This window comes from Danio rerio, chromosome 14, assembly GCF_049306965.1.
Source record: "Danio rerio strain Tuebingen ecotype United States chromosome 14, GRCz12tu, whole genome shotgun sequence".
Classification (NCBI taxonomy): domain Eukaryota; kingdom Metazoa; phylum Chordata; class Actinopteri; order Cypriniformes; family Danionidae; genus Danio; species Danio rerio.
Genome location: NC_133189.1, coordinates 951541 through 976444, shown reverse-complemented (window position 1 = coordinate 976444; position 24904 = coordinate 951541). Strand labels below are relative to the sequence as shown.

Here is a 24904-nt window from a genome sequence, read left to right as displayed (position 1 = left end):
TAGTTGTTGTTACCATAGCAACTGTAGAATCTCCTCGGCAGATCAGTTCCTTTAATTGTTGCGTTACCATAGTCACTGTAGAATTACCACGGCAAATCAATTACTATAGTTAATGCGTTACCATAGCAACTGTAGAATCACCATGGCAGATCAATTGCTACAGTTAATGCGTTACCATAGCAACTGTAGAATCACCATAACAGATCAACCACTATAGTTGTTGCGCTATCATAGCAACTGTAGAATCCCCATGGCAAATCGATTACTATAGTTGATGTTACGATAGCAACTGTACAATCACCACAACAGATCAATTACTACAGATGATGTGTTACTGTAGCAACTGTAGAATCACAACAACAGATTAATTAGTTGATGTGTTACCATAGCAACAGTAGAATCACCATGGCAGATCAATTACTGTAGTCATTGTGTTACCATAGCAACTGTAGAATCACCACAACATATTAATTCAAGTACTCTACGCCATAATCTGGTTCCAAAACACATTTACTATGAAATGCTGTAGTAATTTTATAGTAAGTTTCGGAAGTCGTAGAACATAGCATTAATATTTCAAATTCATGATTACTTAAGGATACGTGCCTACACATTCTGTATATTAAGCCTTTTTCTTTTTGTAAAATTCAGACCAATTTCCCAACGTTAAAACGTAGAATACTTGTAAATTAAAAATAAAGTGCATTTCGAGGACACGTATAACACAACACGTAATTCTGCATTTTTATCCACCTGAAATGATTTCTAAACTATGATATAAAGTTGGACAAAATGATTAGCCCTTGTGTGAAATTGAAAATCAATTGTTTTTTAAATAACACAGAGAAAGATGATTTCTTTTATCTTCGCCATGACGACAGCACATAATATTTTACTAGTCATTTTGAAAGATATTCAGCTTAAAGTGACATTTAAAGGATTTACTAATTAGGCAAGTCATAGCACAACAGTGGATTCTGTAGACAATCAGACAAAAAAAAACCCTTAAGGGGTTAATAATATTAAGCACAGCATTTTTACAATTTCTTATTCCAGCTAAACTAAAATGCATTATTCTCCAGAAGAAAAATAAAATAGGAAATACTGTAAAAAAATTAACAAATCTTGCTCAGCCAAACAGCATTTGGGAAATATTTGAAAAAAAAAAAGTTTATAAACTTCACAGGAGGATGAAAGATTTTCTGAATATCAGTAGCATTGACTATGAGCTTTAAAGAAGAAAAATAACACAATAATGTTGATCAAGTTAATCTGAATTCCTCCTCTATCATTAATGATCTGGAGCTTTTTCATGAGTTTGCCTGTGCGTGTGCAGATCTGCAACCCGTGCCAACTATTCTAGACAAGACATACTTTCAGCCATAGTCAAAGTTTACCACGGTTTGGAAAAGTCAAGGTATTAAAACCGCAAAAATATTTTGTTATACCATTTCTATGGTATATGTACATTTTTTTAAGTGTTTTTTGTTTATGTGTTTTAAGGAACTCTGTCATTTTAAAGCAAATGAAAGTAGAACTGCAATTACATTTCATTTTAATTAAGTAGCCTGAGATGTTTGCTGCTCCAAAATATTAGAAACATTTTGTAAAATGTAATATATTGTGTTAAATCAGGAAAAAGTTGTTGTTTTTTTCTCAAATAGAAACTATTTTACAGCAGTAAACACAATACCGTGATACTGTGAAACTGTGATATTTTTATTCAAGGTTATCATACTGTCAGAGACTTATACTGGCCCATGCCTGCCTTAGATGCTGACTAAACATTGAATTTTGGTCACCTGATGTCAAGACTTAAATCTAAACTAATATTAATGACATTGTGTGCCTGCTGTGCAATAAATCAATGCACGAGAATGTTATGAATGTCCATCACTGCTGTTCTGCAGAAACACCGCTGATATTTTACATGCAGCGCACTGCAATTACCAACAGCAGCGGTGACAGTAATTAGAGACAGCAGCTCCTGTGATGTGTGTGTTCAGAAGAAAACTGATCTGACTCCAAGTGTTGTCCACATGCCAAACAAAACATTCCTCTGCACGAATGCTGACATGTAAAACACAGATGCCAGGGTGATGCACACATGTACAACTTAATTACTGTGTGCTGTCATGCGAGACACAGCAGAAAACAGCGCCGAGTCTTTCAGCTTTATGCAAAACACAGCCTGAAACAAGCAGAGCAGGATTTTCAGATTATACCAAAGAAAAGCATCATTCAACAAGAAAAGACAACCAAAAGACATTGTTAACATTCCCGGATCATCTCTAGAGTTTATCTTAAGCCATTTAAATGATTTAAATCCCTGGCAAAATGATTAGTTTAGAGCCTATTTACTTTTTATCTAATAAAAATATGAATTAAATATGATTTTTATTAAATAATAAACCTATAAGACTCTTGATTTAACAAGATAATAAGATTTTCTGTCTGATCACATGAACATAAAATCACTTCAGGCAGATTAAAAAACATTAATAATGTTCTGTAATAAAGTGAAAACGTTGCAGATGTAATTTGACTTTAGCATTGGTTAGTGGATGTAGAATTGGATGTTTTTTCAGTGTTCAGAGAAAAATCAGAAATAGTTTTCGCAAAACGGATAACTAAAGTAATGTATGGATTAAAAATATTCCAAAAATACATTTATAATTGCACATAAAATCAAATATAAATACATTTTGTATAGCTTAACATTGCAAAAATTAACATTCAGCTGCGCGCGCGCACGCGTGTGTGGGTGTGTGTGTGTGTGTGTTTCAGATTGTTTTATTTTGATAATTTCCAGAGAACTGTACATCACTAGGTGGCGCACGCGCACTTCACCCTTGAAATGTACAGCTCTGGTTCCCTCTAGTGATTTTTTGTTAAAGTCTGACTTTAGATTTGTAAAGGTCAACATAATTAGCTTGGTCTATGAAACAAAATTTTGGAAATATTTAAAAATAATAAATAAATAAATCACAGGATTCATTCCTTCAAATGTACTGTATTATAAAATTTGAAAACTGCTTTTATTCCTACAAAACTAAAACAACTTATAAGTAAAAAAAAAATCCATGCTTGGTTAAACATAATTAAGGAAATATTAAAAATAACGTGTGTGTGTGTGTGTGTGTGTGTGTGTGTGTGTGTGTGTGTGTGTGTGTGTGTGTGTGTGTGTGTGTGTGTGTGTGTGTGTGTGTGTGTGTGTGTGTGTGTGTGTGTGGCCCTCATCTATACGGGCTGAAAATATTGACATTAACATTATTATTTTTTAAATTCAGAAACTGCTTTTATTCCTGCCTAACTAAAATAATTAATAAGTAAAAACATTATAATCAATACTCAAAATATATCTCTGCTCTGTTAAAGTTTTGGGAACTATTTAAGATAAAGGGGTGGTGGAGGGAGATTAGGGTTAGGCAATAAAGGGGGGTGCATAATTTTGCCTTTAATAGTATCTCTGTGGCCTAATAGTAATGACTTAAAAAAAATTAAAACTGCTTTTATTCCTGCCAAATTAAAATAAGCAATAAGCAAATAATATTATAGGGGAAAAAAATCTTTGCTCTGTTAAACATAATTCAGGAAATATTTGAAAAACAACAGAGCTTTGTATGATAATATTGACATTAAAACTGTTTATAAAAATTCAAAAACTGCTTTTAATCCAGCCAAACTAGCATAAGCAATAAGTAAAAATATTATAGGAAATATTTAAAAATATTCCTTGCTCATTTAAACATAATTTGGCAATATATTTTGAAAAAAAAAAATGCACAGGATGGCAAAACATTTTGCATTTAACTGTACTGTATGTCTCTGCAGGCTGATAATATTAACTATAAAACGTTTTTTTTTTTTTTTTGCTTTCATTGCAGTCAAACTAAAATAATTAATAAGTGAAAACATTATAGGAAATATTTAAAAATATGTCCATGCTTAGACATAATCTGTAAAATATTTCTTAAAATATTCTCAGGTATGGCGAGTAATTTTGCCTTGTACTGTATGTCTCTGCGAACTGATAATATTGACTATAAAATTGTTTTTAAAAATTCAGAAACTGCTTTTATTTCTGCCACACTAACATAAGTAATTAGTGAAAATATTATAGGAAATATTAAAAATTATTTTCTTGCTCTGATCAACATAATTCAGGAAATATTTGAAAAATAATACAACTTTGTGTGATAATATTGACAATAAAACTGTTCATAAAAAATTAAAAGCTGCTTTTAATCCAGCCAAACTAGCATAAATAATAAGTGAAAATGATACAGAAAATATGATAAAATATTTCCTTGCTCTGTTAAACATAATTTGGCAAATCATTTAAAAGATTCACAGAAGGGCGAAACTTTGCCTTTAACTGTACTGTATGTCTCTGCATGCAGATAATTTTGACTATAAAATATTTTTAAAAAATATTAGAACTGTTTTCATTCCAGTCAAAATAAAATAATTAATAAGTGAAAATATTATAGGAAATATTTAAAAATATGTCCATGCTTAGACATAATCTGGGAAATATTTCTTAAAACATTCTTAGCTTTGTATGTCTCTGCGAACTGATAATATTGACTATAAAATTGTTTTTAAAAATTCAGAAACTGCTCTTATTTCTGCCATTTTAACATAAATAATTAGTGAAAATATTATAGGAAATATTAAAAACTATTTTCTTGCTCTGTTAAACATAATTCAGGAAATATTTAAAAAAAAAGCAATACAACTTTGTGTGATAATATTGACATAAAAATTGTTTATAAAAATTCAGAAATTGCATTTATTTCTGCCAAACTAACATAAGTAATAAGTGAAAATATTATAGGAAATAATAAAATAATTCCTTGCTCTGTTAAACATAATTTGAGAAATATTAAAAAAACAATGCAACTTTCACAGGAAAATTGTGAGTGTGTGTGTGTGTGTTTCAGTGGCGCAGCCTGTGTGTGACCCTCATCATGGGGAATCTCTGCGGGACAGGGACCCTCTGTGGGACACTGAGGGTCTTTCTCCTCTTCCTCCTCCTCTTCCTCAGCACAGACAGAATGATGAGCACACAGATCATACACACACTCACGAACACACACACACTGAAGAACAGCAGGGGTTTGTTCTCCGCGATGTGTGCGCAGATTTCACAGCTCGTCCCGTCCTCATCTGCGCTCTGACAGGGGTCGCCGGATGAAATGAATCCGCGGTGGGAGATGATGTCCCGGTACAAACTCGCTGATGCTTTGGGCCGAGAATGATGAGCGGCGGAGCTGAAGAGCCCAAACTGAAGATCATGATGATCCTGAAGCTTCCAGATGTAAAAGCCTCTGAGATTAACGCCGTCCAGCTCACGAGCTGCTCACAGAAACACAGAGCCAGAGGGACTTCAGTGCATGTGCATTCATTCACTTTCCTTCGGGATTTATCAGGGGTCGCCTCAGCGGAATGAACCGCCAACTATTCCAGCATATGTTTTACACAGCAGATGCCCTTCCAGCTGCAACCCAGTACTGGGAAACACCCATGCACACTTATTCACATACACACTCATGCACTACGGCCAGTTTAGTTGATCAGTTCCCCTATAGCGCATGTGTTTGGACTGTGGGGGAAACTGGAGCACCCGGAGGAAACCCACGCCAACATGGGGAGAACATGCAAACTCCACACAGAAATGCCAACTGATCCAGCTGTGACTCGAACCAGCGACCTTCTTGCTGTAAGGACACAGTGCTAACCATTGAGCCACCGTGACGTCTGTTTGTCTATGGTTTTATTTTTAAATGATAGACAGTGCAGTTAGTGACACACAGACACACACAGACACACACACACACACACACACACACACACACACACACTGTTTTGCGCGCAGGTAAAAACAGGTCACGGTGTTCACAGATTTATCACGTAATCTGTCAGGCTGAACACACACACAGACGCGTGAAGCGACTCTGACTCACGTCTGCACAAACACTGTAAGAAAAGATCAGCTGATGTCCACATGATAGCTGTGTGTGTGTGTGTGTGTGTGTGTGTAAGAGAGAGAGAAAGAGAGAGAGAGTGTGTGTTTGTGTGTGTGCATGTCAAAGTTAGGGAGTGTGTGTGTGTGTGAGAGAGAGAGAGTGTGTGTGTGTGAATCTGTGTGTGTTTGTAGATGTCAGAGAGTGTGTGAAAGTCAGTGTGTGCGTGTATGCGTGAGAGTGAGAGAGTGTGCATGCATGTGTGTGTATGTGAGTAGGTATAAGTGAGTGTGTGTGTGTGTGTGTGTGTGTGTGTGTGTGTGTGTGTGTGTGTGTGTGTGTGTGTGTGTGTGTGTGTGTGTGTGTGTGTGTGTTCATGTGTGAGAGTGTTCACGTGTGTGTGTGTGTGTGTGTATGTGAGCGTTTATGTGTGAGAGTAAGACAGTGTGCGTGCATGTGTGTGTATGTGAGATGCGAGTAGGTATAAGTGTGTGTGTGTGTGTGTGTGTGTGTGTGTGTGTGTGTGTGTGTGTGTGTTTGTGTCTGTGTGCAAGTGTGTGTAAGTGTTTATGTGTGTGTCAGTGTAGGTGAATGTGTTTGTGTGTGTGTGCGTGCATGTGTGTGTATGTGAGATGCGAGTAGGTATAAGTGTGTGTGTGTGTGTGTGTGTGTGTGTGTGTGTGTGTATGTGAGATGTGAGTTGATGTAAGTTTGTGTGTTTATGTGTGTGTCAGTGTAAGTGAATGTGTTTGTTTGTGTGTGCATGCGTGCGTGCTTGTGTGTGTGTGTGTGTGTGTGTGTGTGTGTGTGTTCAAAGGTCCATCATAAACCTGCAGTTACAGCAGTGTGACCTTTGACCTCAGGATGTGGTGTCTCAGAGGAAACACTGATGAAACTATGTACTTCTGATAACACTGATAACACACACACACACACACACACACACACACACACACACACGCGCACACACACACAGCTATAAGACCACAATAATAAGGATGTTTCATAATCACTGGAGTTTCTATTAATATATAAAGATTTAATAAACATATAGGGCGACACGGTGGCTCAGTGGTTAGCACGGTCACCTCACAGCAAGAAGGTTGCTGGTTCGAGTCCCGGCTGGGTCAGTTGGTGTTTCTGTGTGGAGTTTGCATGTTCTCCCCGTGTTGGCGTGGGTTTCCTCCAGGTGCTCCGGTTACAGTCCAAACACATGCACTATAGGGGAACTGATTAACTACAGTGGCCGTAGTGTATGAGTGGAAATGAGTGTGTATGGGTGTTTCCCAGTACTGGGTTGCAGCTGGAAGGGCATTCGCTGTGTAAAACATATGCTGGAATAGTTGGCCCCTGATAAATAAAGGGACTAAGCCAAAGAAAAATGAATGAATAATTGTGTGTATGTATGTGTGTGTCTCTCACCTTTGAGCGCCTCCTGCAGGTAGTCTCTGATATAACTCTGTCTCAGCTGGTCATGATAGGCCGCCTGATCATCCACTCCTGATGCAGTGATAATGATGGGGAGGCGGTTGCCATAGCGATTCTTCACCCATCCCAGCATCCTGCGGAGCCCCCAGGGTACCAGCGCCTGCCCCATCTGCGAGGTCTGCCAGTTGACATCGTTCATCAGCGAACACCCATGATCTGGCGTTGATGCTTTCAGGTGAGCCCACGGTGAAACCAAACGCGTAGTGAAGTGATTCAGAGCGATGAAGTCCAGCGCTCCTCTAAGCTCCTCCCTCTCATCGTCACTCCAGCCAATCAGAGTAGACGAGGAGCTCTCTTGGTTATATAGTGGATCTATGAATCGTCCCAGTTCAAACAATAAGAAATGCTGCTGCGCATTTTTGTGTGACTCCAAAAACGGGTTCGCCGGTTCAACCCAATCAGCGTGAAGCGCCAAACTCACCGTCGCCCCCTGCTGTTTGCGAAAATACACATCATAAGCACGCCAGGCTTTCGCATGCGCCAGCAGCAGATGTCGTGCGACTACTCGTCTATCATCTGCACTTCCGCTATACGCATCCGTTAATCGATTGGGCTCATTAATAGTAATCCACATATGCACCAGTGCACCGAACTCTCGGTAGCAGAATGTAGCGTAGCGCACGAATGCATCGACAGTGCTAGCGTTCCTCCATCCGCCGTTAGCATGCAGCGCTTCAGGTAAACCCAGAGATGAAGACCTGTAGCTGGGGTGATAAAGAGTCACGACTGGCTGGATCCCTCTCCGCTGGAGCTCGCTGAACACGCACCTGTAGAAGCGCAGTGTCTCCGGGTGTCCAGCAGAGGGCGATAGCTGAGTCCAGTCTAGGGAGAAGCGGTAGTGTGTTGACCCCGTGACCCCCAGCAGAAACAGATGCCGCTGGATGAAGAGGAAGTCAGTGCACTGAGCCGGCCGCGTGTGCAGGATGATCCCGTTTACCGGCTTTAAAGATCCGTCACCGGAAAAATTCCAGCGGTACAGGTGTGGGTCTGTGAACTGAGGTGAGAACGGATGCAGACGCACCTGAGAGGAAAACACAACCATAGAGAGAGCTTAATAGAGCTCTGTACTCTGCAAAACATCTTCTTCTTATTATTATTATTCTTATTGTTATTATTATTATTATTAATAATAATAATAATAATATTAAAAATAATAATAATGATAATATTAATAATAATAATAATAATAATAATAATAATATTAAATAATAATAATAATATTAATGATAATAATAATAATAATAATACTATTAATGATAATAATGATAACAATAATAATATTAATAATAATAATAATAATAATAATAATAATAATAATAATAATGATAATGATAATAATGATAATAATAATAATAATAATAAAATAATAAATAATAAATAATATTAATAATAATAATAAAGAATAATCATAATAATAATAATAATAATAATAATATTAATGATAATAATGATAACAATAATAATGATAATAATAATAATAATGATAATGATAATAATGATAATAATAATAATAAAATAATAATAATAATATTAATAATAATTATATTAATATTAATAATAATATTAATGATAATAATGATAACAATAATGATAATGATAATGATAATGATAAAAATGATAATAATAATAATAATAATAAATAATAATAATAATATTAATAATAATAATAAATAATAATTATAATAATAATAATGATAATGATAATAATAATAATAATAATGATGATAATAATAATAAATAATAAATAATAAATAATAATAATAATAATAATAATAATAAATAATAATAATAATAATAATAATAAATAATAATAATGGTAATATTAATAAACTTTATTTACTATAGCTCCTTTAAAGCATCTTTTATTAACATATTTAATAGTTTGAATGATATATTGACTGGGTTGGTGTTGTAATCTGGTGGTAATAAACTGTTTTTACAGTCTATGTACACTCACCGGCCACTTTATTAGGTACAACCTACTAGTATCAGGCTGGACCGGCTTTTGCCTTCAGAACCGCCTTAATCCTTTTTGATTCAACAAGCTACTGGAAATATTCCTCAGAGATTTTGCTCCATATTGTCATGATAGCATCACACAGTTGCTGCAGATTTGTCGGCTGCACATCCATGATGCCAATCTCCCTTTCTCCCGTTGGCTGTTTAGACATTTGTGGTAACAGGCAGTTGTACCTAATACCAAGTGTACCTAATAAAGTGGCCGGTGAGTGTACATAGTAATTGATGACAGGCCACACTCAAGGTGGTGATGTGAAGTATATATTATTTATACGCCAGTTCCTGTAGTGATATGGTGCAGTAATGTGCTCAAAAGCTGCCGGAACTACTTTAGCTTTGTGTTTATCTGATAATAACCAAACATCATCAGCCAATCAGAATCAAGCATTCAACAGCACTGTAGTAACGCTGTACAACACCTTTACTGTTCTGATGTAAGGAGTAATTGAAAATGAGCTGCTGAATTTTTAGAAAACAGTACATTGTGAGACGATTGGGTGTTCATCAATAGTAGTCAGTAGTTCAGGTGTTTTTCCTGTTTGCTCACCTGTAATATTGAGTCGGACACCCCAAACTGGAAGTGGCAGGGGAATCGGGCCTGGATGTGTTTTGTGTCAGTGTCAGGGAAGCCGTTGTCTCGGACTGTCTGTCTGTAGAAGTGTGCGCTGGTCTTGGGGACTCTGCGGCGCTCAGACTGACTGAAATCGATGTAAAACAGACCCCTCCGCACACTGAAGCCCTGATTCCACTCATAACCATCCAGCAAACTCCAGGCTGTGTATCCAAACACCCTCACTGCGTCCACAGACACCGCTGAGGGAAAAAACACACACACACACACACACACACACACATACACACAGGTCAAAATAAACTGGTATTGCTTTACTTGTGGGGACATTTGGCCCTCTCAATGTAAGGAATACAAACCACACAAACACACACATAAACAAATACACATGAACACACACAGACAAACACACACACGTACACACACACAAACAGGTAAAAAATGACTGGTATTGCTATACTTGTGGGGATATTTGGCCCTTACAATTTAAGGGATACAAACCACACAAACAATCACACACACGCACAGACAAACACATACACAAACACACAAACAAATACACACAGAAACACAAAGACAAAGGTCAAAATGAACTGGTATTGCTATACTTGTGGGGACATTTGGCCCTCACAATGAATACAAACCACACAAACACACACAGACAAACACACACACAAATACACACACACGCCCACACAGACACACACAGGTCAAAAATGACTGGTATTGCTATACTTGTGGGGATATACTTTGGCTCTCACAATGTGAGGAATAAAAACCACACAAACACAAACACACACATACACAAACATACACATACACGATCACACACACATACACACACACACACACACACAGACACAGACAAACAAATACACACAGAAACGCAGACACACTGGTCAAAATGAACTGGTATTACTATACTTGTGGGGACTTTTGCCGTCACAATGTAAGCAATGCAAGCCACACACACGCATACAAACACACACACACACACACACACACACACTCTTGTCAAAAATGTACTGGTATTGATAAACTTGTGGGGACATTTGGTCCTCACAATGCCACACACACACACACCTTGCATGACCTGTAAGATGAATCTCTTGTTGAGGTAGATGGCGAGTGTGTCCTCGACCCCGACAGAAGCATCAGAGAACCACCCGCTCTCGGCCACCAGCACCAATGGGTCCCCATACGCCTGCTGAACCCACACCAGCACACTCCTGAGCTCCAGCGCCACCGTCTGGCCGAATCGTGCCAGTCCCCGGCTCACACGCAGCGTCTCCGGCCCGAACGCCACCGAGAAGAAATCTGCGCTCCCCCTCACCCAGAGCCGCTCCGCCGCACTGAACTCTGGGATCACACCTCGGTTTGCAGACTTCAGGGATTCTGGATAATCTCCACTGCCATATATGGGCTCTGCGAACCAGCCAATCACGGCCTCCATGGACTTCTGGCAGAGCTCCAGGTTGGTGGGCGTGGCCTGGCCGTGAAGAGGCTCCACCCAGTGAGAGCCCAGACTGATGGACACTTTACCATTCTGACGAGCTCTGAAGAGTTTATCATAGACGTGATACGCCTTAGCATGAGCCTGAGGAGACAGAGAGCGAGAAAAAGTCATATATGTGTATGAGAGACTAGTGAGAGACTAGTTATGGCCTGTACACGACTAGTAAAAGACTAGTTATGTCTTGTGTGTGGGAGACTAGTAACGATCTGTGAGAAACTAGCTATGTCCTGTGAATAGTGAGAGACTAGTTATGTCATGTAAGAGACTAGTTAGAGACTAGTTATGTCATTTGAAAGTCTAGTGAAAGACTTATGTTTGTCCTGTTGGAGACAACTGTACAAAAAAGTACAAAAAAAAAAGTGTAGCTGGAGAAAACTGTGAAAAGACAAGTTTGAGACTAGCTATGTTCTGTTCGAAACTAGAGAGGCTAGTTATGTCATGTGAGTAACTAGTTATGTCCTGTAGGAAAATAGTGAGACTAGTTATGTCCTGTAGAAAACTAGTTAGAGACTAGTTAGTCCTTTTGAAAGTCTAGTCAGCGACGATTATATCCTGTCAGAGACTAGTAATGCACTGTGAAAGAGTAGTTAGAGACTAGTTATGTTCTGTTTGAAACTAGAGAGGCTAGTTATGTCATGTGAGTAACTAGTTATGTCCTGTGGGAGACTAGTTAAGTACTGTAGGATAATAGTTGTGTCCTGTAGGGGACAGATTATGTCCTGTAAAATACTAGTTACATACTGTAGGAGACTAGTTATGTCCTGTAAGACTCGTGATGTCATGTAGGAGACTAGTTATGCACTATAAAACTATTTAGAGACTAGTTATTTCATGTGAAAGACTAGTGAGAGACTAGTTATGTCCTGTTAGACACAAGTCAGAGACTAGTTATGTAATGTAAGAGACTAGTTATGTAATGTGAGAGACTAGTTATGTCCATTAGGAGACTAGTTATGTCCAACAAGAAACTAGATATGTCCTGCGGCAGACTAGTTATGTCATGCAGGACACTAGTTATGTCTGTGAGATACTAATTATGTCTTGTAGGAGACTAGTTATGTCTGTGAGAGACTGGTTATGTCCTGTAGCAGACTACTTATGTCCTGTATGAGACTAGTTATGTCCTGTTAAAGACTAGATAGACTTTATTTCCTATAGAAGACTAGTTATGTCCTATTAGAAACTAACAAGACTAGTTATGTGCCATGAGAGACTAGTTACGTCTATTAAGAGACTAGTTATGTCTATTATGAGTAAGGTTATGTCCTGTTAGAGACTAGTTATGTCATATAGAAGACTAGTTATGTCCAATGAGAGACACTTAATGTCCTATAGCAGTCAAATTATGTCATTTGAGAGACTAGTTATGTCATGCAGGAGACTAGTTATGGTCAATGAAAGACTATTTATGTTGCAGTAGGACACTAGTTATGTTCAGTAAAAGTTTTAGGTGGATATTTCCCCTTTGTTGGAGCATTCTCTGTAAACCCTAGAGATGGTTGTGCATGAAGATCCCAGAAGATCAGCAGTTTCTGAAATACTCAGAGCAGCCCGTCTGGCAGCAACAACCCTGCCACGTTCAAAGTCTCTTAAATCCCCTTTCTTCCCCATTCTGATGCTCACTTTGAACTGCAGCAGATCGTGTTGATCATGTCTACATGCCTAAACGCAGTTAGCTGCCGCCATGTGATTGGCTGATTAAAAATTTGCATTAACATGCAGTTGGATAGGTCTACCTAAGAAAATAGCCGTGAGTGTGTGTGTATGTGTGAGTGTGTATGTGTACTTGTGTGTGTGTGTGTGTGTGTGTGTATATGTATATATAAGGGGAAATACTGTGGAAAGAAATGTTCTTTATCTGGTAAAAACCACTTGTATTTAAGACATTTTTTAAAAACAAATTGTAAGTTAAATTCACTATTGAGACATAAAAATTTAACATATTTTAAAAATCTAAAGATTTTGAAAAAAAAAATGTTTCATTTAAGTGTAATTCAAATCTGCACTGTAAAGGAATCCGTGCTTTAGTTGCTTTTAGTTGAATCAAAGAAACGTTTATACAGTCAACTCGACTTGCATCAATTGATCATTCATTTTCCTTCAGCTTACTCCTTTATTTATCAGGGGTCGCCACAGCGGAATGAACCGCCAACTATTCCAAACACTATCCCAGCATATGCCCTATCAGCTGCAACCCAGTACTGGGAAACACCCATACACACTTATTCACTCACACACAGACACAAACACACACAAACACACACAAACACACACACACTACGGCCAATATAGTTAATCAGTTCCCCTATAGCGCATGTGTTTGGACTGTGGGGGAAACCGGAGCACCCGTGCACCAGTGCTGACCGCTGAGCCACCGTGCCGCTTACGTTCAATTTTGTATAACAAATATATTAAAAAAAATTGTTGTACATTAAAAAAAAATGTTGTTAAAGTAACATAAAAATTTGCATTAACATTTTACAGTGGGCTTATGAAAATGCCAATGACATATATACATATATCCAACAGAAATACTTCAACATTTGTAACTGATCTGACAGCTGCTGGAGGCTCATCAATCCCTAAACGCCCCCTAACACACCGCTCAGTGTTTTCCATCAGAGAAAGCTTGAAAATCTGCATTATTCCCCATCTGAAAAATGAGCCTGACCCCTGACCCCCGACCCCAGACTCACCCTGATGAGGTTATGTGCGGCGATGAAGGGGTCACCGCGCTCTCCTTTTACCCCCGGAGCGTGAGCGCCCGTCCCGTACCCCTGCACCGCCACCAAAAACGGGTTGTGCATCGTGATCCAGAATCGAACCTCATCCCCAAACGTCCGAAAGCAGAACTCGGCGTAATCCGCAAACACACCCACCATACTGGAGTTCAGCCAGCCTCCCAGACGCTCCTGCAGGACCTGCGGGAGATCCCAGTGGAATAAAGTCACCACAGGCTCCACGTTCAGCTCCTTCAGCTTCCTGATTAACCTGCGGTAGTGTTCAACTCCAGCCGGATTAGGATTCAAAGTCAGATCAGGGAAAAGACGTGGCCACGACAGAGAAAAGGAGTAGAAATCAACACCTAGAAACTGAACTGCTTTCAGATCCTCCTCCCACTGGATGTAGCTGTCGCTGGACGCTCCTGCCGGAGACTGAAGGGTGAAGTGGTCCCATATTGATGCACCCTTGCCGTCTGCATCCCAAGAGCCCTCGGTAGGGAACGCAGAGCTGCCGATGCCCCAGAGGAACCCGCGGGGGAACACACCCGTCTGCTGGTGCGTCCCGTTCAGACGCTGCAGCCACACACTGGAGGAATCACCCTGGAGAAGAGATTCTGATGGACACACTGAGATCAGGAGAAGAGCGAAGGAGACGGAGGAGAGGAAACACATGATGGAGTGATGATCGCTCTGTCTGGAGGAAGAGGAGAAGAGGAGAAGAGAAGAGGAGTGCAGACCGACTGAAACACACTGAAGATCTGAGAGAGCAGGAAGACGGAGAGCAGGTCAATGATTAACATGAACTCTGATCTGCTCATGACTTACAGCACACACACACACACACACACACACACACACACACACACACACACACACACACACACACACACACACACACACACAAACACAGACATACACACACACACACAAACACACACACACACACACACACACACACACACAAACAAACATATACACACATAGATGAAACCACACACACACACACACACACACACACACACACACACACACAACCACACATAAATACACATATGCGCATAAATAAATGCGTACACACATACACACACACACACACACACACACACACACACACACACAGAAACATGCACACTTACAGACACACACAAACACTCATACATACAAACATGCAGACAGACACACACATAAATACACAGACATACAAACATACACAAATACACACACACACACTCACACACACACTCACGTACACACTCATCACGCACATATACAAACATACTGACAGACACAAACACTCACACATGCATACAGCCATACACGCAGAAAGTAACACACTTACACAACACACACATGAACACACACACACAGAAACAGACACACACACAAACACTCACACACACTCACACACGCACACACACTCACCTGCATAAAAACCCACATACAAACACACACTCTCACCGGTATAAAACACACACACACACACACACACACACCTATATAAAAACACATTGGACACATACACACACACACACTCTCTCACCTTCATAAAACAAACATACACACACACACACACACTCACCTGCATAAAAAAACACTCCAAACACACACTCTCAACGGCAAAAAAAACACAGACACACACACACGCGCACACACACACACACACACACACACACACACACACACACACACACCAGCATAAAAAACACATTGGACACACACACACACTCTCTCTCACCTCCATAAAACACACACACACACACACACACACACACACACACACACCTGCATAAAAAACACACTCCAAACACACACTCTCACATGCATAAAAACACAGACACACACAGATACACACACACACACACACACACACACACACACACCTGCATAAAAAATACACTCCAAACACACACTCTCTAACCTCCATAAAACACACACACACAAAGGACTTTAGACTATGTATACCACAGCACACAAACTTCACACAATATTGATTAATTTCCTTCAGCTTAGTACCTTATTCATCAGGGGTCGCCACAGTGAAATGAACTGCCAACTATTCCAGTATGTTTTACGTCCACAGCGGATGCCCTTCCAGCCGCAACCCAGTACTGGAAAACACCCATACACACTCAATCACACACACACACACACACTCATACACTACGGCCAGTTTAGTTGATCAGTTCCCCTATAGTGCATGTGTTTGGACAGTGGGGGAAACCGGAGCACCCGGAGGAAACCCACACCAACACAAGGAGAACATGCAAACTCCACACAGAAACACTAACTGACCCAGCCGGGACTCAAACCAGTGATCTTCTTGCTGTGAGGCGACAGCACTACTAACTAGCCACCGCGCCGCCCCATAACAGAAATCTGTTCATTTAAATGCAGAGCGCAGTACAGCATCAGCGGGTCTCTCCATGATCATGAGCATCCGTCACTCCTGAAGAACAGCTTCAATATCCACATAAAGAGGTTAGCGAGCAGAGTCTGACGTCATGTCCTCTCAGCAGAGCAACAAACAACAATAAAGCTTTACTTCACATCAAACTGGATGAGTCCCGGCAGGTGAATCTGCGGTAAAACAGCCTGATTGTGTTTGGACACATCATCTGATGGCTTGATTAGATCAGATCAGAGGATGGAGAGCTGAAAACAGCTCCGGGATCAGTGGGAAACAACACAGCGCTGCAGAAACACTGGAAACACTCAACAAATAATGGGGAAAACAGCACCTGAACGTCTCATAGCAAATACAGCAACGGCTGAATATTAAACATACTGAAACAGTAATCATAGGCGACACTGTGGTGCAGTGGTTAGAAGGAAGAAGGTCTCTGGTTCGAGTCCCGGCTGGGTCAGTTGGTGTTTCTGTGTGGAGTGTTCTCTCCGTGTTGGTGTGGGTTACCTCCGGGTGCTCCGGTTTTTGGCTGTAATGAATGAGATATGGGTGTTTCCCAGTGATGGGTTGCAGCTGGATGTGCATCCGCTTTGTATAATATATATGCTGGATTAGTTGGCAGTTCATTCCGCTGTGGAGACTCCTGATAAATAAAGGTACTAAGCCGAAGGAAAATGAATGGATGAATAAATATATTTAATACTTTAATTCAGTTTTCAGCCTTTATAAGGGGATTTTGGTGTGAAATGTGAACCCAGAATACATATTCAACAGAAATATTTAATTATTTGTAATTAAATGTCACATTTATGGTTGTTGGAAGCTTATAAATCCCATAATGCCTCATGAAATATGAATTATATTAATTAATTACACAATTATTGAAATATAGAAAATAAATATTAGGACAAAGGGTTAATTAGTTCATTAATTGCGTGACAGTAATAGTATCACACAGATTGTTTTTACACAAAATTAAAATTCATTATTTAAAGATTTATTAAAACACATTTTCATGAAAATGTGCTTAACTGCTAAATAATATTAATAAGAAATTTAATTAATGGCTTGATTTCCTTTGCAATTTTGGGGTAATTTGGCGTGAAATGTGACCAGAATATATGAAATGTAATAATCAACTGCACAATTATTCAAATATGCAAAATAAATATATGGAAAAAGTGTTAATTTGTTAAATAATTTCCTTTAATTATATCACATGCACTGACTTTGTTTTTTTTTTTGTTTTTTTACTCAAAATTAAATTCCACAATATGAATATTTATTAAAAACACATATATATATATTTTTTTATGTGTTAAATTGGCATGAAAATGTCAGATAAAAATTGAATATCTTCAAAATTGTCCTTTAAAAATATGCTTTTTTGAAAACACTTTTTTTTTTAAATGGAGCACACATGCACTGCAGTCTCCAAACTATATAGCATTTAAGAAAAGTGCTAAAGCTCAAATCAAATATCACGGTTGTTTAGTAACACACACTCTTAGAAACAGCTTTCCGGGATGTTGGAGAATGTTTAACATCATATGCTGCATCTGAGGTAAATAAAGAGCTTCATACTACGGTTTCCCACAACAACATCATCACTCCAGAAGCACTGTATTTTCATTAATAAAGATGTCAGATCACATGCTGTGTGTGTGTGTGTGTGTGTGTTCTCTCTTGTACAGCAGTGTTTGTGTAACTGATGAACACTACACAGAAAACAAACCCTCTGCTGGTCAAAAGCGGTACTGCATATTCATGAAAAACAGCACAACAATCAGGAAATAAAGTTGTTGTCTATTTTAAACAGCCTATTTCAGCATCGTTCATTCATTCGTTTTCTTTTCGGCTTAATCTCTTTATTAATCTGAGGTCGCCACAGCGGAATGAACCGCCAACTATTCCAGCATATTTTTTTACACAGCGGATGCCCTTCCAACTACAACTCATCCCTGGAAATACACCCTTATTCACACACATACACTACGGCCAATGTAGCTTACATTGACTAAGAGCTGTGCATGTGAAGCTCCGTCCGTCTCTCTCTCTCTCTGTCAGAGTAAATAACGCAGTAAATGTCGGTAAATGTTGGAGTTTTGCAGAAGTGAAACAGCAGAAAAGCAGAAGCTCAGGAACAGCATCTAAATCTGATCAACAGTTTCACAACACAGATAATCTGACCTGCAGAGAGAGAGGACAGAGGGACGGACGGGTGAGAGAAATAACACTGTCTATTCTGTCTATATATCCATCTGTCTGTCTGCCTGTCTATATATCTGTCCATATTTCTGTCTGTCTGTCTTTCTTTCTTTTTGTCTATATACCTGTCCATCTTTCTGTCTGTCTGTCTATATAAGTGTCTGTCTTTCTTTCTATCTGTCTATATGTCTGTCTGTCTGTCTATGTCTTCTATCCATCTATATATCTTTCTGTCTATATATCCATCTGTCTGCCTGTCTATATATCTGTCCATCTTTCTTTCTGTCTGTCTGTCTGTCTTTCTTTCTTTCTGTCTATACATCTGTCCATCTCGTCTGTCTGTCTGTATATCTGTCCGTCTGTCTTGCTATCTGTCTATATATGTGTCTGTCTTTCTGTCTGTCTATATAACTGTCCGTTTGTCTGTCTGTCTGTCTGTCTATGTCTTCTATCCATCTATATATCTTTCTGTCTATATATCCATCTTTCTGTCTGTCTTTCTTTCTTTCTGTCTGTCTGTCTGTATATCTGTCTTTATATGTGTCTGTCTTTCTGTCTGTCTATATATCTGTCCATTTGTCTGTCTGTCTGTATGTCTATGTCTTCTTTCCATCTATATATCTGTCTGTCTATATATCCATCTGTCTGCCTGTCTATATATTTGTCCATCTTTCTTTCTGTCTGTCTGTCTGTCATTCTTTCTTTCTGTCTATAAATCTGTCCGTCTCATCTGTCTGTCTGTATATCTGTCCGTCTGTCTTGCTATCTGTCTATATATGTGTCTGTCTTTCTGTCTGTCTGTCTATATAACTGTCCGTTTGTCTGTCTATGTCTCCTATCCATCTATATATCTGTCTGTCTACATATCCATCTGTCTGTCTGTCTGTCTTTCTGTCTGTCTATATATCTGTCTGTCTAGCTTTCTATCTGTCTATCCATCCATCCAACCATCTATCTGTCTATATATCCGTCTGTCTATATATCTGTCCGTCTTATTTTCTGTCTGTCTATCTGTCTATATATCTGTCTGTCTTTCTATCTGTCTGTCCATCCGTCCGTCGTGTCTTTCTATGCATATATCTCTGTCTGTCTGTCTGTCTGTCTGTGTGTCTGTCTGTCTGTCTGTCTGTTAGTCAGTCCGTCCGTCCATCCGTCCATCTATCTACCCGTCTATCTGTCTGTCTGTTTTTCTGTCTGTCTGTCAAAAAGGTATATATCTATTTGATAATACAATCTAAACAAGGTGAAACTAATAATCAAATATCCTAGTTTTAATATTATTTAAAAACTTTTACTGGCAAACACGCTGTAATTCCCAAAAGCCTATATTTGAATGTCTTTAAAGTAATTTTAAAATACTTAACGCAAACTAATGCTAGAGACGGTCAGAGTAAAAGTGAAAACTGTGAAGAGTGCGGTTGACTGAAAACAGGAAACGAGACTAAATATGCTTCTTTCTCTCTCAGATTACCTCAGAAAGATGAAGCCGTCTTCAGGCTGGTGGTTAGTGTCTGTTTATCTCACATGTTTCCATCCGTCTCTCATTCCCGCCATTCAGAGGATCATAGTCAATTACTCCTCTCAGAATCTGTCCTCGGTCCCAGATGACCTTAAACCATCCACCGAGGACCTGGATCTGTCGCTAAACCACATCCAGTCACTAAACTGCAAAGACTTCAACACAACACCACGTCTGCGATTCCTCAATCTGTCCTGGAATATTCTGGAAAACATCGACAGAGACACATTCACATCTACTCCAGCTCTGGAGATGTTGGATTTGTCTCACAACGGACTCCAGAACCTCTCCGAACAGCAGTATCTGCTTCATTTGGGATGTTTGGAGCTTTTAGACCTGTCATCCAATCGGTTTTCAGCCATGGCTTTAGGAAAGGAGTTCTCGATGCTAAAACGCCTGCAGTGGTTGGGATTGAGCGCCAAATCAATCAGCATCCAAGACTTTACTCATATATCCAATCTCACCTTGAGAACACTCTTCATCAATGCTGACGGGTTATTGACGTATGAGGGGAATAGTTTAGATGACGTACACGCAGAAAAGGCAGTCATCGCCCTTTCAAGTACTAACGTGGATATCGCTATCGCTAATGATGTTTTTGCACGTTTTAAAGAGGTTGAATTCACTAAGGTGGACGGCAAGATGGAGGTAGTCCAGCAGATGCGCAGTCGAGCACTCATGCACACTGTTCGATTGGAAATCTCCAATGTGAAAACCACATGGGAATTTCTGACAAGTTCGGTAAACACGATACTATCGTCCACCATTCGTGAGCTTTCCTTAACAGATCTTACCCTGACAGAAATGAAGGATGGTGTTAATCAATCCTCAACCCACATACTGGAGTCATTCTCTACAAAAAGAGCGTCAGTAACCACGTTCATCTTTGACCAAAAAATGCTGTATGACTTCTTCATAAACACACCTGCGAGGAAAGTAAGTCTAACCGAGTCGCCTATAATCTTTATGACCTGTCCTGGGACGATCAGCAAGATCCAGGAGTTGGATTTGTCTGATTGCGCCCTTACAGAAAAAATCTTCTCGGTTAATCCCGAGACAGAATGTGGTACGCTGGTAAACCTGACAAGGCTGGTTTTGAGGGGCAACAACCTAAAGCATCTAAGTCCACTGACTTCAAGAATTAACCTGATGGACTCGCTCCAATACATCGACCTCAGTCAGAACACACTTACCTATTCGGAGAATCAAGGCAGGTGTTTCTGGCCTCCCAGAGTCCTTCATGTAGACTTGTCTAGAAATGGATTCGACGAAGTCGTCTTCAAGTGTTTGCCAGATTCTGTGCAAGTCCTAAACCTTCGGCACAACCGAGTGTCCACAGTTCCTGCAGACATCCACACTTTCGATACCTTGCAAGTCATAGACTTAACATTCAACCGCTTGCTGGATCTTCCCACCTGCCGATCATTCCCAAGCCTACAGAAGCTCCTGATAAGATCCAACTCCATCCATTCTCCTGTACCAGGATCCCTCAAGACTTGTCAACATCTCCAAGATCTCGATTTGAGCCACAACCCTTTCATTTGCACTTGTGCGTTGCGTGATTTTGCCTCTCTGATCAATGCACAGGGAATAAAAACCTTTAGATCAACTCTCAGACATTGGCCAGACGGATACAGATGCAGTTACCCTGAATCCTGGAGCAACTCCACATTGGAAGACTTCTACCTTCCTGAGATCTCCTGCAATGCATGGATTCTGGCTATCACGATTCTAATCCCGACGATCAGTTTGATTGTTGCTGTTAGCCTTCTGTGCAATCGTTTGGATATACCGTGGTACGTCAGGATGATGTGGAAGTGGACTCGCGCCAAGCATTACTCTATAACCTCGCAGCTTAAAAAGGAGGACGTGGAAAGGTTGCGCTTCCATGCCTTTGTATCATACAGCCAGAAAAACGCAGGATGGGTCAAATCTCAATTTCTTCCCAAGCTTGAAGGCGACTGTGGGTTGCGCATGTGTCACCACGAGCGGGACTTCATCCCGGGAAAAACCATCGTGCAAAACATCCTCCGATGCATCGAGCAGAGCAGAAGGTGTGTTTTCGTGCTGTCGTCTCATTTCGTCCAGAGCGAATGGTGCCACTATGAACTCTACTTCGCCAACCATCAGAAGCTAACGCGAGGGATGGACAGCATACTTCTCATTCTTCTGGAGCCTCTGCCACTGTATCTCATTCCCTCAAAGTACTACCAGCTCAAGACCATGATGTCCAGACGCACTTACCTGGAGTGGCCACAAGAGGGAGCCAAGCAGAAACTGTTTTGGGCAAATCTAAGAGCGGCTCTACAGGCTGAGCTTCCTAATACGCCAGACAGAGAAGAAGAGTGATTAGAGGAGATTTGAGAGATGCAGACCTGGTGCAGTGCAATATGAGCTGGATCCAATGCTTTTTATTAGGCTCACCTAACCCCACCCCTCACAGTGACGTCACTCACTCCATTGAGTGCATTCTGTCTGACATTGCATCACTGAGGGATGCAATCTCAACTTGCATCATAAAGGCTGCATCCAGATACTATTGGGAGATTTGCTAATGGGTTATCTGCACAGCTAGTGTATTTCAGCTAACGATAAGCTTCCGGTAAAATTTTTAAATGACTATTTAAAATTTCATAAGGTTCCTTTTACAGCATCGATGTTGTAACGTAATTAAAATACAATCAGTTAAACAGGCTTGAGCATTCATTTACTTGTTCAAGTGTAAAACGAGATGAAAGACGCCGCCAGTAGCAGCAGGCGAGTGCAGAAACTCCATTAAAAATACCGTGGTAAAATATATGTAATTTATTTTAAAATGTAAGTTAATGCAGTGCTTCTTGCCCGGTCTGAGACCAACTATATCGTTTCGTATATCAATCAAGCAGTAAAAAAAAAAATATCACAGGTTTTTAAAGAAATCAGATCTTAAACGTGGTGATTTTGTAATGGAAAGAAGACAGTTCACTAGTAGAGCTTTGGCTGGCTGACTGAAAAGTATGTGTGCATATGCCTAATTTAGGTTGTTTACATGATATTGATGTCTCCTGTTTTTGATTGAAATCATTGTCGTGTGAACAGCCCCTTAGATTCAAATTGCCAAACAGATATTTATTTAAAGAAGTGGCTTTTTATTTTATTTGATTGCATTACCTGAGATTAATAAATGATTTTGTAGATGTGATTACACTGGCTTTATTTAATTAAGTGATTACCAAATAGAGTCTTATTGTACAGAGATAACAAACGAAAGTCAAAATTTTCAATGTAGTAGACGACATTACTTCTATTAATTTTTTTTTGAGGATGCAATGTAATATTTTAATACGCACAAAATATTTAATGCACTAAAATAATAATAACAACATAAAAACAACGAAGAAAAATAAGCAAGAAATATTATATTTCACCTTGGAATTATAAGTTTCTCTCTGCGATCCGAATGATTTTGAGATATTGAGCTTCAAAGTTTTTGCATTCCAAAGCAAACAGTTTGTGTGTAACATTTGCTTTTAAAATTAAAATTCATAAACTTATAAAAAAAACATCCAATAATGTAAACAAGTTGTATTTAAGAAGAAAATATCAATAACTCAATTTTGACTAAAATGTCAGATAGAACCTTATAATTCTAAGGTGACGATATATATATATATATATATATATATATATATATATATATATATATATATATATATATATATATATATATATATATACATATACAGGGTGGGCCATTTATATGGATACACCTTAAACCTTAATAAAATGGGAATGGTTGGTGATATTAATGTCCTGTTTGTGGCACATTAGTATATGTGAGGGGGCATGTAAATAACTCATGAAAAAATGAAGTTACGTTAAAACCAAGCACACTATTCCCAAAAGGTTTATTACGGTGTATCCATATACAGTAAATGGCCCATCCTGTATGTATATGTGTATACAGTATATACAGTTGAAGTCATAATTATAAGCCCTCCTGAATTATTAGACCGCTTGTTTCTTTTTTCGCAATTTTCTGTTAAACGGAGAGAAGATTTTTTCAACACATTTCAAAACATAATGGTTTTATTAACTCATTTCTAATAACTGATTTATTTTATCTTTGTCATGATGACTGAAAATAATTTTTCAAATATTTTTCAAGACAGTTCTATACAGCTTAAAGTGACATTTAAAGGCTTAACTGGGTTAATTAGGGTAACTAGGCAGGTTAGGGTAATTAGGCAAGTTATTGTATAACAATGGTTTGTTCTGTAGACAATCGAGAAAAAATATAGCTCAAAGGTGCTAATAATTTTGTCCCTAAAACGGTGTTTAAAAAATTAAAAACTCCTTTTATTCTAGCCAAAATTAAACAAACAATACTTTTCTCTAAAGAAAAAATATTATCAGACATACTGTGAAAATTTCCTTGCTCTGTTCAACATCATTTGGAAATTATTTAAAAAAGAAGAAAAAAAAATTGAAGAGGGCTAATAATTCTG

The 24904-nt window shown here is 39.0% G+C and overlaps 2 protein-coding genes across 2 annotated transcripts; one reads left to right on the top strand and one right to left on the bottom strand.

Annotated features, from left to right (window-relative positions):
• Positions 1-3775: 3775 nt before the first annotated feature.
• Positions 3776-15046, bottom strand: klb (klotho beta). The gene is made up of 5 exons (XM_009307645.5): positions 14260-15046; positions 11131-11644; positions 10024-10289; positions 7392-8478; positions 3776-5361 (listed from the first exon to the last, which is right to left on the bottom strand). Exons 1-5 carry the CDS (start codon positions 14956-14958, stop codon positions 4943-4945), a joined length of 2985 nt encoding a protein of 994 aa, XP_009305920.1. The 5' UTR covers positions 14959-15046; the 3' UTR covers positions 3776-4942.
• Positions 15047-18890: 3844 nt separating this feature from the next.
• Positions 18891-22860, top strand: tlr1 (toll-like receptor 1). The gene is given in 2 exon segments (NM_001130593.1): positions 18891-18911; positions 20365-22860. A coding segment is annotated over 1 exon segment (2388 nt). The 5' UTR covers positions 18891-18911; positions 20365-20378; the 3' UTR covers positions 22767-22860.
• Positions 22861-24904: the final 2044 nt, after the last annotated feature.